This window comes from Muscardinus avellanarius (assembly GCF_963383645.1).
Source record: "Muscardinus avellanarius genome assembly, chromosome: 1".
NCBI classification, from domain to species: domain Eukaryota; kingdom Metazoa; phylum Chordata; class Mammalia; order Rodentia; family Gliridae; genus Muscardinus; species Muscardinus avellanarius.
Genome location: NC_137786.1, coordinates 173,773,940 through 173,792,727, shown reverse-complemented (window position 1 = coordinate 173,792,727; position 18,788 = coordinate 173,773,940). Strand labels below are relative to the sequence as shown.

The 18,788-nt window shown below is 42.0% G+C and overlaps 1 protein-coding gene across 4 annotated transcripts; it reads right to left on the bottom strand.

Annotated features, from left to right (window-relative positions):
* Window positions 1–1,973: 1,973 nt before the first annotated feature.
* Window positions 1,974–18,490, bottom strand: CLNS1A (chloride nucleotide-sensitive channel 1A; the record flags this gene model as incomplete). Of its 4 annotated transcripts, XM_080711192.1 has the most annotated exons (6): window positions 1,974–2,041; window positions 6,130–6,303; window positions 7,697–7,804; window positions 9,075–9,173; window positions 13,399–13,535; window positions 18,366–18,490. In XM_080711192.1, 6 exons carry the CDS (start codon window positions 18,488–18,490, stop codon window positions 1,974–1,976), a joined length of 711 nt encoding a protein of 236 aa, XP_080567318.1. The 4 variants fall into 4 exon arrangements, with proteins under 4 accessions (XP_080567318.1, XP_080567320.1, XP_080567319.1 ...); XM_080711194.1 differs by lacking the exon at window positions 6,130–6,303; XM_080711193.1 differs by lacking the exon at window positions 9,075–9,173.
* Between the last annotated feature and the right edge of the window lie 298 nt (window positions 18,491–18,788).

Genomic DNA, 18,788 nt, shown 5'->3' with positions numbered 1-18,788 from the left:
AAAGATCTAGAGACACTGTTTGAAATTCAGGTCAATTACTCAGATGAAGGGGCTGAATAAACTTTATGAATAAAATATCTTTTTGCTTCTGAGCAGAGAACATAAAGTGAACAGAAAACAAACCATTAGAAAAGTTGTGGCTATTTTACAGTTATTTCACCATTATAAAGATTCCTAAGGATTCTTGCCAGGGATTGCAGTTAACACCCCATTTGTGTAACCATTAATGACATATCAAATGTGTTTCTCAGTATTGTTATTAACAGAGTGGCAAACATTCTCTGAAGAGTCTATTTTTTCAAGAAGAAACCCATGAAAGCCAGAAGATTCAAATATCTTTTAGTTTTAATAAAACTACTGCTAAACAACTATTACTAAATTGAAAAAAATCAACATGACGTAACAGTGTGAAATCAGGGAAGATGACTGAAGTTGCTAATAAAAGGTTTGCCATGAAATAGTTGCTAACATCTAGAAGCGACAGATGAGAATCCAAGCTAACAGAGCACTAGCAGTGTGCCCTGCCCACAGGACTCTCAGAGGAGACTGCTGATTTTAGACTGTATGGCTACCTGACAGAAGTAAATGTGGATAGAAGGACAGAGTACTTATAGGAAGAACTCTAAGTCACCAAACTTTACGAGGTTATTTTATGATAGCTGTACTAGCAAGACAGGAGAAAGCAGAGACCCACGATCACACTCATGGTTAGTATGAGAAGCAAGTTTAAATTCACAATGGCGGTAATTTAGGAGGACAGGTTTCTTTATGTTTTTTTGGGGGTACTGTGGGATGGAACCCAGAGGCATTCTACCTCTGAGCTACACCCCCAGCCCTATTTTCTATTCTTTGTTTTGAAACAGTCTCAATGAGTTACAAAGGGCCTCACTAAGTAGTAGTGAAGGCTGTCTGCAAACCACGATCCTCCTGTCTCAGCCTCCCAAATGCTGGGATTACAAGCGTGCATCAACATGCCTGGAGAAGAACAGAAAATTTAAAAGGCTGTTTTCTGAAACAAAATGGAACAAGGTACAAAAATTAAAACTAGAGAAAAAAAGCTGTATGGTGGTGCATGCCTTGGGAGGCAGAGATAGGAGGATCACATATTTGAGGCCAGCCTCAGCAACTTAGTGAGATCCTGTTTCAAAATAAAAAATAAAAAGCCAGGTGTGGTGGTGCACGCTTGTAATCCTCAAATTGGGAGGCTGAGACAGGAGCATCGCACAGGTTCAAAGCCAGCCTCAGCTACTCAGTGAGGCTCTCAGCAACTTAGTGAGACCCTGTTTCCAAATAAAGTATAAAAACAGATCTAGGAGTATAGCCCAGAGGTAGAAAGCCTCTGGGTTCACAGACAGCCTCAGCTATTTAGTGAGGCCCTCTGCAACTCAGTGAGACCCGGTTAAAGAACAAAAAATAGGGAAGGGGGTGTAGCTCGGAGGTTGAATGCCTCTGTGTTCCATCCCCAGACCCACAAAAAAAAAATAATAATAATAAAAAAATAAAAGTAGGGCTGGGTGTGTATCTTGGAGGCAGAATGTCCTGGGTTCAGTCCTCAGTGCCAAAATAAACAAACACACACACACCAAAAAGAAAAAATTTTTTTTCAATAATTTCAGAAATGAACATTTAGCCGGGTGTGGTGGTGCATGCTTGTAATCCCAGCTTAGACTGGAGGATCGTGGTTCGCGGACAGCCTCAGCTACTTAGACCCTTTGCAACTCAGTGAGACCCGGTTTCAAAATAAAGAATAAAAAATAGGGCAGGGGGTGTAGCCTGGAGGTAGAATGCCTCTGGGTTCCATCCCCAGACCTGAAAAAAAAAAAAAGGAAAGAAAAGAAACGAACATTTTATTTTGTCAAACTGATAACTTTATAGAGTTCTCTTTAATTATGAATATAAAAATCATTTCATGATTTTCATGTAGTTACAAGGGAAAAAATAAGCTACTCACTTCAAAGCAGCATCAATAATTCTCAGTGATCGACATCAGCATCCTCAAACTGCCCAGCAACCGTCGGGGCGGTGTCTACTTCCATGCCATCTACACAAGAACAAAGAAAGTGCTGAGCACTTATGACAGGTGAAATTTCAATTGATAACCTCAACCAGAAGACAGTGCCCTCTACTGGTAGGAGTTGCTATTTTTTGGAAAATTCACATATCCAAGAATAAACTAGGAAAGCAAAAATGCCACCTGTGGATTTAGGCCATATTTTGTGAATTCTCAACTGTAACACTAAAGGAACTCTAGGCAGGATCTAGGGATAGAACCAGACCCAGGCCCTCACACATGCTATGTGAGCAGTACCTCACTGAGCTGCATGCTGCCCCTGGACAGGAACTTTCAAGGGTACTAAGTATCCACAGTTCATGTTTTTTTTTTTCTTCCTGGTACCAGGGATGGGACCCAGAGGCATTCTACCTCTCAGCTACACCCCTAGTCCTATTTATTTTTAATGAGAAGTTGATGAGAATCTCATTACTTGGTGAGGCTGTCCTGGGACCCGCGTCCCTGCAGTGTCAGCCTCCCAAGTACTGGGATTACTGGTGTGCACCACCATGCCCAGCTATCCCTGTTTTTCTCATTTCACTAAAATGGAGGGGAGGGGGGGGGAGAAAAAAGCCCTCTGGGAACAGCTGTCTACAGCCACTTTCTCTACCACCCCTCTCTCATTCACCCTCAACTATTCAGACCACCACAAATTTCTACCAAAAACCCCAGCATCCCACCTACCACATGGATATGCAAATGTAACAAGCATTTAAAATCACTCCATCATCTTCCCATATAAAAATACTTCTCCACACAGGCGTGGTGGTACATTCCTGCAATCCCAGTACTTGGGAAGCTGAGACAGGAGGATCGCAGGTTCGAAGCCAGCCTTACCAGCATAGGCGAGGCTCTCATTAACTTAGTGAGACCCAGTTTCAAAATAAAAATAAAACAGGCCTGGGGTAGAATGCCTGTGGATTCAATCCCCAGTATCTCTCTCTTACACACACACACACACACACACACACACACACACACCCCTACCGCTTCCCTTTCCAGGTTTGCTGAAGGCCCCACCATCTGTCCAACCAGAAACTCCTCTACCACATCTGTAACTTCTGTTATTATCTCCTAAATCTGAAAAGTCTCTTGGTGTCCACTGCCTCCACTCAGTTTAGGCTACCAGCTCTAATTTATACGTTACATAACAAGGCTTCTCTCTTCTCTTCTCCAGTATGTTTTCTCTCCAATCAATTTTCCACACAGCAACCACAATCATCATCTCAAACACTAATTAAATTCCTCAGTGGGTTTAAAGGAAATGTTCAAATTCTTCTTCCTTTTTTCCTTTGTGGTACTAGGAAATTGAACATGGTGCCTCTCACATGTTGCACAAGAGCTCTACCACTGAGCTATATCCAAGACCCCTGACCGCCTTTAATTTTTTAAATTTTTATTTTTGTAGTCCTGAGGATGGAACCCAGGGGCATTCTACCTCTGAGCTATACCCCCCAGCCCTATTTTTTATTTTGAAACAGGGTCTCACTAAGTTGCAAAGGACCTTACTAAGTAGCTGAGACCGGCTGTGAACCCTTTTTCTAAAATACAATTTAATTTGAGCCAGGCATGGTGGCGAACGCTTGTAATTCCAGTACTTGGGAGGCTGAGAATGGAAGATCACAGGTTCGAGGACAGCCTCAGCAAGTAGTACTCTCATCAACCTAGCAATACTGTTTCAAAATAAAAATAAAACAGGGATAGGGATGTAGCTCAGAGTAGAATGCCTCTGGGTTGAATCCACAGTACAAAATAAAACAAAATAACCAGTTAATTTTATACGTCAACCTGACTAGGCATGGTGCCTACTTTGTTAAACATTATTCTAGATATTTCTGTGGAGGTATTTATTTATTTATTTATTTATTTATTTATTTATTTGAGGGTTTGGGGATGGAACCCAGGAACATTCAACCTCTGAGCTACACCCTCTGCCCTATTTTTTATTCTTTATTTTGAAAGAGGGCCTAAGTTGCGCAGGGCCTCACTAAGTAGCTGAGGCTGTCTGTGAACTGCGATGCTCAGGTCTCAGCCTCCTGAATGCTGGGATTACAAGCGTGCGTCACCATACCCGGCTGGAGGTGTGTTTTCAATAAGATTCACACTTAATTTGAATGTAGCAGTTACCCTTCATATGTGGTGGACCTCATGCTATCCACTGAAAGCCTAAGAGAAAAAGACTCATCTACCCTATACAAGAACTCTGTCACTAAGCCAACATGAGTTCCAGGTTCCTTGGGTCTTCAGCTTGTCAGCCAACCTTGTTGATTTTGGACTTACTAGCCTTCACAATCATATGAGCCATTTCTAAAATCAATGTCTCCTGTTCTTTCTCAATACATACCTATGTATATATGTATGCATATATATATATTCCTTTCATATATATATATATATATATATATATATATATATATATATATATCCCTTTCCATTTGATACCTATGAGGAAGGACTCTCCCCATTTAGTAGCAGATATTAAGTGGTAACAGAGCACATACAATTGCAGCTAAGTTTAAAATACAGAGCTGCTCCCCAGGTATGCATGTGTGACACATACACATTATTGTTTCTCTGGAGAACGATGACTAATTGAAGAGGAAAATATGGACACAGACATGGACAGAGAGATGATCTGGAGACACTGGGGGAACACAATTACCTAAATGCCAAGGAAAGAAGCCTGGAAGAGATGCTGCCCTCACAGCCCTTAGAGAGTCAACCCCAGACTTCTACTCAAATAGACACAGACTTGGAACATAAAATTAATAGATGTGTCCCAGAACTACACATTTTTTTTCATGTCTTCTTTGCTGTGAACATTTTAAAGATATTTAGAGCTGGGGATGTGGCTCAGTGAAGAATGCTTGCCTAGTACGCATGAAGTTCTGGGTTTGATCCCCAGTAACACATACATACACGAAAGGAAGGAAGGAAGGAAGGGAGAGAGAGAGAGAGAAAGGAAGGAAGAGGGAGAAAAGAGAGAAAGAAATGAGGGAGTGAGGGATGGAGGGAGGAATGGTAGGAGAAAGGAAGGAGCCAGACATGGTGGGGCATGCCAGTAATCTCAACACTTGGGAGGCTTGGAAAAGGAGCATCACAAGTTTGAGCCAAGTCTCAGCAACTTAGCAAGACCCTCAGTAATTCAGCAAGACCCTATTTCAAAATAAAAATGAAAGCCGGGCATGGTGGCGCACGCTTGTAATCCCAGCATTCGGGAGGCTGAATGACCCTGGGTTCCATCCCCAGACTCGCCAAAAAAATAAAAAAATAAAAAAATAAAATAAAATAAAATAAAAAATTTAAAGGCTGGGGGTTTAGCTAGGAAGTAAAATGCCCTGTGTTCAATATCCAGGACAAATATAAATGAATAAATAAAGGGATGGGGGTGTATCTTGGAAGTAGAATGCCCCCTGGGTTTAATCCCAAGTTAAAAAAAAAAAAAAAAGCCAGGTGTGGTGGCAAACACTTGTAATTCCAGCATTCGGGAGGCTGAGACAGGAAGATCCAGGTTCGCAACCAGCCTCAGGTACTTAGTGAGGCCCTCTGCAACTCAGTGAGACTCTGTTTCAAAATAAAAAATGCATATATATATATTTTTTTAAATAGGGCTGGGGGCATAGCTCAGCAGTAGAATGACCCTGGGCTCCATCCTCAGTACCAAAAAAAGGGGGAAAAAAAAAAAAAGGAAGAAAATCTTACCATGAACATGGTTGATTTTTACACACTAATCCCATCCCAGCACTTGAGAGGCTGAGATTCTCATCAACCTGGCGAGACTCTGTTTCCTTGAGGGAGAATGTTTTAGGGTTCAACCCCCAGTATAACTAACACACACACACACACACACACACACACACACACACACACACACACACACACACACAGAATAAGTAAATGAAAACCCAAACTAAAAAAACACCCGGAAGAATTCCCCATTCATTTGTTTTTTATACCATAGATGATTCTGTGATTCCTCTGTCTTGCATTTTCCAAAAGAACCTATATGTTTTTTCCTAACTCCCCCGACTGCCCAAGTGGCGAGATGGCCTTTTATCCTGAAGAGAAAGCACACTCACCTTCGTAATCTCGTATTGAATCTTCTGTCCGGACCCCAGCCATATTATACTGGCTGCTCACAGACTGAGAAAGCATCCCTTCTAATCTCTCCAACGTGGCTTGCCCTTCTGCTGTTAAATGGGATAATCCTTCTTCATAGGTATAAAATGTAGGGATATCCCCCTGTCCTTGTTCTAAAGAAACAGAAAACGTTTAAGCTATTACATGACAATTAGAAAAAAATGATATAGTCAATAATGTATTTTCTGAAGATAAGTAACTGTAAAAACAGGCTTTCTGGAGAATACTTCCAACATTCATTGACAAGGCCACTGTTGAAGACATAGATAACAAAGAAAAAATCCCTACTATCTAGGATAAGAAGGGATTCCAAGAAATAATGAAGCAGTAAACAGTTTCCAGAGAGTAACATGTCCTTTTCCAGCAATTTCCAGAGAATGAACGTTCCTTTTTAAAAACCACCAATTCTAGAAAGGTTAAAAAGGTTTAAAAAATTTTAAAACACCAAAAATCTCAGAAAGATGAGGACATATTTAGGTAACATGAAGGAGAAGTTTGTTTCAGGTCAGAGATTGGGTACATATGGAGGAAAGGACTTTGGACACCAAAATCGATGTTTATAGGACCAGTGGGGGGAAAAATGAAAGAGCACGTGACTCAAACTACAAGCTTCTACCAGGACAGTGAATGCATTCTGGTCTGTGAGGGAAATATTCTTAGATAAATAAAGTATGGTTTCAGGGAAAAAACAAATGACCTGATGGTAAGCTGTTTGACGAAATATATTAAATAAAAAAAGAGATATTGGCCATGGTGCTGCACACCTGCAAAATCAGTACTATGGGAGGCTGAGATAGGAGGATCACCAGTTCGAGACCAGCACCAGCAACTTAGCAAGAGACTTTATTTCAAAAAAAAAAAAGGGCTGGGGTACAGCTCAGAGGTAGAATGCCCCTGGGTTCAATTCCCAGTACCAAATAAATAGAGATGAGCCAGCTTCTCAAGAGGTAGAGAAAAAATTCTTCTCTGGAAGCTATCACAGCTTAAATACTTTCCTCAAAACCCACTTTCTATTTAACATTTTCTTTCCTTCCATTTGTCTATTTACCCATTTCTACCTTATTTATTTTTGAGGTACTGGGGATAAAACCCAGGGGCATTCTACCTTTGAGCTACACTCCCAGCCCTATTTTTATTGTTTATTTTGAAACAGTCTCACTGAGTTGCAGAGGGCCTCACTAAGTAGCTGAGGCTGTGCTTGAACCACAATTCTCCTGTCTCAGCCTCCCAAATGCTGGGATTACAAGCGTGCGCCACCATGCCCAGCTATCCACTTCTACTTTAAATATCTTACTTTTACCATCAAGCTGGGAAAGCCCATACATTTCCCAATTTATTTGTTTAAAGGGCTTATACATGAAGTATGCCACGGTCTTGTTTACTTTTATTTATAACCATCTTATATTGAGTACCTTTGGAGATATAAAGAACTATAATAACCCCTACTATAAATAAAATGCGTAAGATGAAAGAGTGGAACAAATACTTAAAAGTCATTTCACTAACCATGTGCTTCCACATCATACTCCTCTCCGTCATAATCATCTGAGTCTTCATCTTCTGGATCTGGGTGCAAGGCCTGGCATTCACACATTGCCGTGAACATAGCCTCTACTGAATAAGGACATTGACGTGTAACGGATATGTTTTTCGGTATACAATAAAATTTCATGATAAAAATAATCTCAATGCAAATAAATTTAAGAAATAGACAAGAGTTTTACTAGGATAATAATATTCATAAAGCCTGTGAAATTTCAAGTAGGACTTATCCTGAAAATGCTAGAAGCAGTGGACAAGTCACAAAATAAGGATTTATTTCAAGATATGACTGAGATCAGTCAGTGAGGCAATCCCAGTACTTGGAAGGCTGAGACAGGATGATTACAAGTCTGAGGACAGCTTCAGCAACTTAGTGAGATCCTGTTTCAAAAAATAAAAAGGGCTGGGGGTGTGTGTATCTCAGAAGTAGAATGTCCCTGGGCTCAATCCCTAGTTCCAAAAAATAAAATAAAATGAAAAGATATTACTGAGATCTCATCATGGCTGGTTGGATTTTCTGAGAAAAAGTGTTAGTCTTTGGTCGGATCAGGATGAAATCCCTTTTAGCTGATATTCTACTTTCCAGTGATCTTGAGATCTTCATCTTTGGAATTGCTGTGACTAGTTTGGTATCCATCAGGTGAGATTTATAGTCAACAGCATCAATCAATAAAATGAACCAGATTCTTGCAGTCACAAAAGAAACCTGGTAACATGGTGTCAATAATGATCTCAATACATCCATAACTTTTGATATTAATAGTGCCCAGTCCTCAATGATGTTATAGATGCTAAAATACAATGAACAGAAAGGTAAAAAGCCAGGCTTGGTGGGTTATACCTTTAATTCCAGTACTTGGGAGGCTAAGACAGGAGTACCAGAGGTTCAAGGCCAGCCTCAGTAACTTAGCAAGGCCCTCAGCAACTTAGGAAGACCTCGTTGCCAAATTAAAAAAAAAAAAAAAAAAAAAAAGAGGGGGGCTGGAAGTATAGCTTGGAGGTAAAACACCCCTGGGTTCAATACCCGGGACTAAAAAGAAAAAAAATTCATATAAAGCCAGGTGCAGTACTGTATGACTGTAATCCTGGTACTTAGGAGGCTAAGACAGGAGTATTGCAAATTCAGGGATAGCATTAGCAATGTAGCGAGAACCTGTTTCAAGAACACAAAAAAGGGATGGGGTGTAGCTTAGAGGAAGAATGATACTGGGTACAATTCCCAGTATCAAAAAAAAAAAAAAAAGAAAAACTAATAGAATGAAGGTAATGATAGCAAAGGTGAGTGTGTGAAAAGGAAGATGCTTGAAACAAAGAGAAAAGATCAACAATATAGAACACTCACATGCTGATTTATCACTAGGCACAAATCTAAATTCAGTAATAGGTTCGACATCATCATCACTGTCTTCCTCTTCATCAGCAAGAGATTCTTTTGATTCTTCTAGAAAAGAAATAAAAATAACCTTTAAATGACAATGACAACACTTATTTAATTTTTTATTATTTTTATTTATTTATTTTTGTGGCACTGAGGACTGAACCCAGGGCATTCTATCTCTGGGTTACAGCCCACTACCCCCCACTTATTAAACTGATTGCTTCAGGTATTTTGTCACAGAAAGGTAACTAACAATTACAATAAAATCATTTACATTTACTTACCCAAACCTTGTGTCTAATAACTCATTATGAAGTCTTAATATGCCCCAAGGTCAATAGCCTTTTACAATTCCTTACTTTTTCAAACTTCATTAATTTTTTTTTTTTTTTTTTGGTGGTACTGGGGTTCCTGGAAACCCTTCTACCTCCAGGCTACGCTCCCAGACCTATTTTATACTTTTAAAAATTTGGAAACAGGGTCTGCGCTGGCTTCGAACCTGCGCGATCCTCCTGTCTCTGCCTCCCAAGCGCGGGGATTACAAGTGTGCGTCACCACGCCCGGCAGGAGCAATAGTTTAAGGGGCAGACTCATGCTGGCCGTGGTGGCGCATGCCTCCTGTAATCTCAGTAGTATGTGGGAGGCTTCCATAGGATTACAGGCTTGGAAAAAAAAAAAAAGGAGTAGACTTATAGAATTTTCTGTTATATACCATTTAAAAGAAATATAACCCGATTATTTTATTTATTTATTTATTTATTTATTTATTTATTTATTTATGCTACTGGGGATTGAATTCATTACAGGTGTGGACCACCATGCCCAGCTTATAAGTCATTATTTTAAAAACAAACAACTACCATATATTTTTTTAACAACAAAAAAAATTTTGGTTGGGTGTGGTGGCGTATGCTTGTAATCCTCGCGCTTGGGAGGTGGAGACAGGAGGATCGCGCAGGTTCGAAGCCAGCCTCACTGGTTTAATAGACCCTGTTTCCAAATAAAAAATATAAAAATAGGTCTGGGAGTGTAGCCTGGAGGTAGAAGGACTTCCAGGAACCCCAGTACCACCAAAAAAAAAAAAATTTTTTTTTTGGCTGGGCATGGTGGCGCACGCTTATAATCCCAGCATTCGGGAGATTGAGATAGGATCACGGTTCGCGGACAGCCTTAGCTACTTAGTGAGGCCTCTGCAATTCAGTGAGACCCTGTTTCAAAATAAAGAATAAAAAAACTGGGCATGGGGTGTAGCTCAGAGGTCAAATGCCTCTGGGTTCCATCCCCAAACCTGAAAAAAAAATTTTTTTTTGGCAGTACTAGGATGAAACCTAGGGGGATTTTACCTTGGATCTATACCCCCAGCCTTATTTTTTATTCTTTATTTTATTTTATTTTATTTCATTCTGCAGTACTGGGGATGGAACCCAGGGGCATTCTACCTCCAAGCTACACCCTCTGCCCTATGTTGTATTCTTTATTTTGAAACAGGGTCTCACTAAATTGCAGAGGGCCTCACTAAGTAGCTGAGGCTGTCTGTGAAACACAATCCTTCAGTCTCAGCCTCCTGACTGCTGAGATTACAAGCGTGTGCCACCACGCCCAGCTATTTTTTATTCTTTATTTTGAAACAGGGTCTCACTGAGTTACAAAGGATCTCACTAAGTAGCTGATCTGTCCATGAACCTTGCATGATCCTTCTGTCTCAGCCTCCCAAATGCTGGGATTACAAGCATGCACTACCATGCCCAGCTTTATTCTTTATTTTGAAACAGGGTCTCACTGAGTTGCAAAGGGCCTCACTAAGTAGTAGCTGAGGCTGTCCTCGAACCGTGATCCTCTTGTTTCAGCCTCCCAAATGCTGGGATTGCAAGTGTGTGCCACCACGCCTAGCTAACTACCATATTTTTATGAATCTTTGCAATGATCTCTAACAATGCTTGTTATTGCTAAATTGGGGGGGAGACAAATTACTGAAGGAAGAGTATGAAAATCTCCCCCCCCAAGGACAGCCACGTTTCTCTTTCTTTCTTTCTTTCTTTCTTTCTTTCTTTCTTTCTTTCTTTCTTTCTTTCTTTCTTTCTTTCTTTCTTCTTTTGTTTTTTTGGTGGTACTGAGGGTAGAACCCAGAGGCTTCTACCTCTGGGCTATATTCTCAGATCAATTTTATATTTTGTTTGGAAACAGGGTCTTACTAAGTTGCCGAGAGCCTCACTAAGTAGCTGAGGTTGGTTTCTAACCTGTGTGATCATCCTGTCTCAGCCTCCGAAGCGTGGGTATTACAAGCGTGCACCACCATGCCCGGCTCACTTTTTTAATGGTACTGGGAATTGAACCTAGGAGACTTATACCTCCGAGCCACACCCCCAGACCTATTCATTCATAGATTCATTCACTTATTTTTGTGGCACTGAGGGTTAAAATCAGGGGCATTCTATCTTTGAACTATGCTCCTTGCTTTAGTTTTTAAATTTTGAAACAGCCTTGCTAAGTTCTTGAGGCTGACTGCAAACCTGTGATCCTCCTGTATGAGCCACCCAAGTACTAGGATTACAAGCAGGTGCCAATAAGCCTGACTACTATTTTATTTTTTAGTTTGAAACAAGTTCTCACTAAGTTGCTGGGGGCCTTGATAATTTGCTGAGGCTGACCTCAAACCTGTGATCCCCACCTCAGCCTCCCAAGTACTGGGATTACAGGTGTGTGCCACCATGCCCAGCTGAGAACCACTACTTAAAAAAAAAGTTTTATTTACACTCCAAGCCCTATTTTTTATTCTTTCCCTTCCCCTCCCTCCCTTCCTCCCTCCTTCCCTCTCTCTCTCTTTTTTTTTTTTTTGGTACTGTGTATGGAACCCAGGGGCCTTCTACCTCCGGATCTATTTTATATTTTATTTGGAAATAGAGTCTCTTAAACCAGTCGAGGCTGGCTTTGAACCTGCGCGATCCTCCTGTCTCAGCCTCCCAAGCGCAGGGATTACAAGCGTGCGCCACCACGCCCGGCTTATTCTTTATTTTGATATAGGGTTTCACTACGTTGCTGAGGACCTCACTAAGTCACTAAGGCTGATCTCAAACCTGGGATCCTCCTGTCTTAGCTTCCCAAATACTGGGATTACAAGTTTATGCCTAGCTTAGAAGCATAAAATTTCTATTACAAAGAGAAAGATAATAAACACTTAAATTCAAGGGGAACAAACATAAATACATATCTGAAGAAATAATAGTTTCTAGGTGTAAATATATAGAAAATAAAAGGCAGATATGTAATGTCCATCATAAGAACCTCAAGTGTCTCAAATATTATTATTATTTTTTTGAGATACTGAGGATGGAACCCAGGGGCAATCTACCTCCGAGCTACACTCCCAGCCCTATTTTTTATTCTTTATTTTGAAACAAGGTCTCAATGAATTGCAAAAAGCCTCGCTAAATTGTCGAGGCTGGCTTCGAACCTGTGATCTTCCTGTTTTAGCCTCCCAAATGCTGGGATTACAAGTGTGTGCCACCACATCCAGCACCCATTATTTTACTGTGCTAAAAGTTTGCTTCATATACCTTTATCCAAAGTTAGTCAATGAGCCTGGCATGGTGGCATAAACTTGTAATCCCAATATTTGGGAGGCGGAGATAGGAGCATTGCAAGGTTCTAGGACAGCTTCAGCAAATAATGAGACATCAATCTAGCAAGACCCTGTTTCAAAATAAAAATAGGTCTGGGGATGTAGCTTGGAGGTAGAATGGCCTACGTTTAATCTCCAGTGCCACCAAAAATTTCGCAAAACCAAAAAAAACACAGTGAGTCAATGCTTGAATATTGCACTTATTATTATTAAATAATTTTTCTTTCTTTCTTTTTTTTGGTGGTACTGGGGTTCCTGGAAGCCCTTCTACCTCCGGGCTACACTCCCAGACCTATTTTTGCATTTTTATTTGGAAACAGGGTCTCCTAAACCAGCGCGCGGGGCTAGCTTTGAACCTGCGCGATCCTCCTGTCTCTGCCTCCCAAGCGCGGGGATTACAAGCGTGCGCCACCACGCCCGGCCAAATAATTTTTCTTACATGGGCATGATGTTATGCATGTATAGTCCCAGCTACTCAGGAGGCTGAGGCCAAAGGATCATATAAGCCCAGGAGTTGAAGGATGCCCTGGGCAATACAGTGAGACTCTGATTCATTCATTCACTCATACATACATATATGCATACACAGATACACATTACATAAAGATTGCTTTTAAAAATAAACTTTACTACCGAAGGAAGCACTAGATTAAATTACATCATACATACCTCCAAATCTGGCATTCACCATTACATACAAATGCTCTCGAGGATAGGCATTCAGGTCCCTGGACACCGCATGTAAGCTTATGGTGGGGTATTCCAGTGAGAATCCTAACCCAGAACCGTCTAACCAAGACAGGCGGCTGAAAAACATGTTTGAAGTAGATTATTTCTAGAAATTAAACTCAAACTTAATATCAAAGTTTCAATTTTTTAGCCTAGATATTGTTCTTTTCTTTTTTTTTTTTGCGGGTCTGAGGATGGAACCCAGAGGCATTCGACCTCTGAGCTACACCCCCTGCCCAATTTTTTTATTCTTTATTTTGAAACAGAGTCTCACTGAGTTACGGAGGGCCTCACTTAGTAGCTGAGGCTGTCTGCGAACTGCGATCTTCCGGTCTCAGCCTCCCAAATGCTGAGATTACAAACGTATGCCACCACGCCCAGCTCTAGCCTAGATATTTTTATGCATGTGAATAAATGTAAGTTCATTGTTTAGAAATATTCCTAATATAATGCAGCAGCAGGAACTATGTTTTCTTTATGACCAATTCTGTTATGCCTTCTTTTCCTCTAGCTATAAACTCAAGTAGATTTGAAATGTGATTTTTTTTTTTTTTTTTTGGTGGTACTGGGGTTCCTGGAAGCCCCCCTACCTCCGGGCTACACTCCCAGACCTATTCTTACATTTTTACTTGGAAACAGGGTCTCCTAAGCCAGCGTGCGCGGCTGGCTTCGAACCTGCGCGATCCTCCTGTCTCTGCCTCCCAAGCGCGGGGATTACAAGCGTGCGCCACCACGCCCGGCGAAATGTGATTTTTCTAAATCATATGTGTTTCTATGCCTTTTATACTCTGTGTGCGCGCGAGAGAGAGCGAGAGCAAGAGAGAGTGAGAGAGAGAGCGAGAGAGAGATACATACTGGGGATTGAACCCAGGGGGAATTCTCTGACCTATACCCCTATCCCTATTTTATCTTTATTTTAAAACAGGGTCTCACTTGTTTGATGAGTCTCACTACTTGTTGAGGCTGTCCTCGAACTTGTGATCCTCCTGTCTCAGTCTCCCAACCCCCAACCCCAAGTACTTTATTTATTAATTTATTTTTTGCAGTACTGTAGATTAAACCCAGGGGCATTCTGCTTCTGAGCTACACCCCCAGCCCAATTTTTCATTCTTTATTTTTGAAACAGGGTCTCACTGAGTTGCAGAGGGCCTCACTAAGTAGCTGAGGCTGTCCACGAACCATGATCCTCCTGTCTCAGCCTCCCAAATGCTTGATTACAAGCGTGTGCCACCACGTCCAGCCTCCCAGCCCTATTTTTTATTCTTTATTTTAAAACAGGATCTCCCTAAGTTGTAGAGGGCCTCACTAAGTAAATGAGGCTGGCTGTGAACCTGCAATCCTCCTGTCTCAGCCTCCCAAATACTGGGATTACAAGTATGCACCACTTTGCCTGGCTTTATTTTTTATTTTGAGACAGGGTTTTGCTGGGTTGCTGAGGCTGCCTTGAACCTGAGATGCTCTAGTCTCAGCCTCCCCAGTTCTAGAATTAGAGGTATATGCCACCACCCTGGCTCCTTTTATGCTTACTCTTGTTTGGAATGTCTTCAGATGCCCTCTTTCCTTTTGCAAATCTTCCTTATCTATTTAAATCCCCAGCAACTCCATGCCTCTTTTAACAACTACAGCCTTTAATGATCTCTTCTGTTTCAAAAGTGCATTCATAATCAGTAATATACAATTAGTACTTAACTTTGTAGAACTGAGTATATAGCTGGGTGTGGTGGTACACCCTTGTAATCCTAGTAGTTGGGAGGCTGAGACAGAAGGATGACAGGTTTATGGCCAACCTCAGCTATTTAGTGAGACCCTGTTTCAAAATAAAGAATAAATATAGGCCAGGCGTGGTGGCGCACGCTTTTAATCCTTGTGTTTGGGAGGTGGAGACAGGAGGATCGCGCAGGTTCGAAGCCAGCCTCGCTGGCTTAAGAGATCCTGTTTCCAAATAAAAAATATAAAAATAGGTCTGGGAGTGTAGCCCGGAGGTAGAAGGGTTTTCAGGAACCCCAGTACCCCCCCCCAAAAAAAGCCAGATACATTAGTTAAGTCCCTCAAAGTGATCAAATGCAAATATTTCATTGGTACACCAAAGGATACATACCACCAAAACAGCACATCAGGTTTTGAATAGGTAATGCCTACATTTTTTATAATACTTCACCCATCTGGAACTGTACCACTTGGCAGACAAGTTAACAAAAAGATCCCAAAGAAACCACAAGAAAAGTAATGTAAAGCAAGTTAATGCAGTATAATAGTTATCTAGGGCTGAAATAAAGAATGACTGCTAATGGGCACTAGTTTCTTTTTTTTGAGGCAATGAAAAAAATTTTAAATTGTGCTGATATTTGTTAACTCCGTAAAAAGAATAAAACCCACTAAATTGTACACTTTTAATAGGTAAACTGAAGCTGTTCCTTATTTTTCTTTCTCAAGTCTTCTTCCATGACCCATCTCTTAATGTGGGTGTATACCCAAGGTTCTATACTTGGCCTTCTCTTCTGGGTTATCTAACCCACAACCATGAGTACTTACTCTAATGATTTCCAAATCTCTAAATACTATTCTCTCTCTCCCACTCCTCTCTTTTGTGGTACTGAGGATTGAAACCAGGGGCATTCTACCTCGGAGCTACACCCCAGCCCTTTCTTTATTTTTAATTTTTGAAACAGAGGCTCACTGAGTTGCAAAGGACTTCACTTTAATAGTTGAGGCTGTCTGCGAACTGTGATCCTCCTGTTTCAACCTCCTAAATGCTGGGATTACTAGCTTGCCACCATGCCTGCTTATTCTTTATTTTTGAAACAGTGTCTCACTAAATTGTGGAGGGCCTCACTAAGTAGCTGAGGATGGCCATGAACCTGCAATTCTTCTGTCTCAACCCAAGTACTGTGATTACAAGCATGTGCAACCACGCCTGGCTTAATACTTATCTTAAGATACATACTCATATGTTCAACTGCTCCACACATATCCAGATCAAATTCATTTCCTGCCCCTAACCCCAAACTTGCTTGTGCTCCCATCCATATTTCCTTTTTCTTTGATTAGATAAAGGCCTAAACTCTGCCCAGTATCTAAATTTCCCTGTTAACCAAGGTTTCTTTACAATTTTTACGTCCTGGACTCCTTAACAGGCAGAATTTTGGCTTCTAACACAATTGTTTCCTGGTGCTATATCTGTGAATATTTTATTAGATAGAAGAGACTGTGAATGTAATTAAATTAATAAATTGACAGTCATTGTGAAATTATCCAAGGTTATTGGATGGGCCCAAATTAATAATATGAGCTCTTATTATGCAGAGAATTTTCAGCCAGGTATAGTGGCCTCTGCTTGTAATCCTAGTATTTGGGAGACTGAGAGAGGAGAATCACAGGTTCGAGGGGAGCCTCAGCAACTTAAGGGAAACCATCAGCAATTTAGTGAGACCCTGTTTCAAAATAAAAATGGCGGGGAGTGTACCTTGGAAGTACAATGCCCCTGGGTTCAATTCTCAATAACGACAGCAAAAAGAAAATTTGGCCTGGAGTGGTGGTGCACGCTTGTAATCCCTGCATTTGGGAGGCTGAGACCAGAGGATCCCGGTTTACACACAGCCTCAGTTACTTAGTGAGACCCTGTTTCAAAATGAATAAAAAATAGGAAAAAATACGGCAGGAGGTGTAGCTCGGAGGTCGAATGCCTCTGGGTTCCATCCCTAGACCACCCCCCACACACACCAAAAAAAAAAAAAAAAAAGAAAGAAAGAAAGAAAGAAAGAAAGAAAGAAAGAAAGAAAAAAGAAAGGAAAAGAAAAGAAAATCTGGCTACATCAAAAAGTAATGTTAGGACGCCGGGCGTGGTGGCGCACGCTTGTAATCCCTGCGCTTGGGAGGCTGAGACAGGAGGATAGCACGGATTTGAAGCCAGCCTCAGTTACTTAGTGAGGCTTTCAGCAGCTTAGACCCTGTTTCCAAATAAAATATAAAAAAGGTCTGGGAGTATAACCCGGAGGTAGAAAGCCTCTGTGTTCCATCCCCAGTACCACCAAAAAAAAAAAAAAAAAAGTAATGTTAGGTTTGGAAGATGAAGGGGACTACATGTCCAGTAAACATGGCCCTTAGTTCTAATACACACACACACAAATATATATGTACACACATAACTGTAGTTATGTACACACATACATACATGCACATTTGTGGTATTGGGGATTGAACCTAAGGCCGCTCTATCATTGAGCTGTATCCTCACTTCTTTTTATTTCTTTTTATTCCGAGAGAAAAAGTCTCCCTATGTTGCTGAGGCTGGCCTCGAATTTGCCATCCCCTTGTTTAGCCTCCCAAATACTAGGATTACAGAGGTGGAACACCGCGCTCAGTTTACAATATTTAAGACATGTCTATCTGACCGTGAAATTACGCGGTGCTCCAGATGGAAAAGAAAAGAATTCCTTCGAGAGAATTCATGACAAAATGGGAGTCAATTCCCTCTGGATTTGACCCCAGCCTCTGTAGGGAGGAGGATGCTCCTCTCTCCCCACCCACACCTAGAGAGGAAAATCTATACTCCTTAACTAAACTTTCGAATCCTTCCAGTCTGTCCTGAACCTATACATCGTGTGCAGGCCACACCTTCATCACAAACTCTTCTAGAGAGACAATCACATTGAAATCTAACTCAGCCACGCAAAACCCAACACGTGACCATGACTGAAACGCAGAGCAGCACGCCGGCCGTGGGGCAGACGGGCGCGGGTCAACACGCACAATCCGGGAGGAGCGACTCGGACCGGAGAAAGACAGGAAGGCGCGGGGCACGCGCTGGCACAACACGCCCGGGGCGAGGGCGCCGCCCGCGCTCCCTCCCCGCGCCCGCCCGGCGCCGGGGAAGGCGGAGCCCGCAGCCAGCCGCGGGACGAGCCTACCTCTCCGCGATGTAAAGGGTGCCGGTGCCGAGGCCCTTCCCGTTCAGCACAGCCTCGGTCTCTGGCTGCTGCTGCCGGAGCCCGTCGGCCGGCCCAGGCGGCGGGAAACTCTTGAGGAAGCTCATTGTAGCTAAGCGGAGAAGCACGGATTCCCAGGAAGCTGAGAACAGCAGAGCCCACTCGCGGAGGCTCGCCCGGAAGTGGTGCCCAGCGCCCCGGAAGAACAACTCCCTCTAGCCCGGAAGGAGGGGCCGCGGACCATATTGAGGAGATGGTCTAGGACAAGCACTCGGAGGCCTAGTCGGCTGGGCGTGGTGGCGCACGCTTGTAATCCCCGCGCTTGGGAGGCTGAGACAGGAGGATCGCACAGGTTCGAAGCCAGCCTCGTTGGTTTAAGAGACCCTGTTTCCAAATAGAAATATA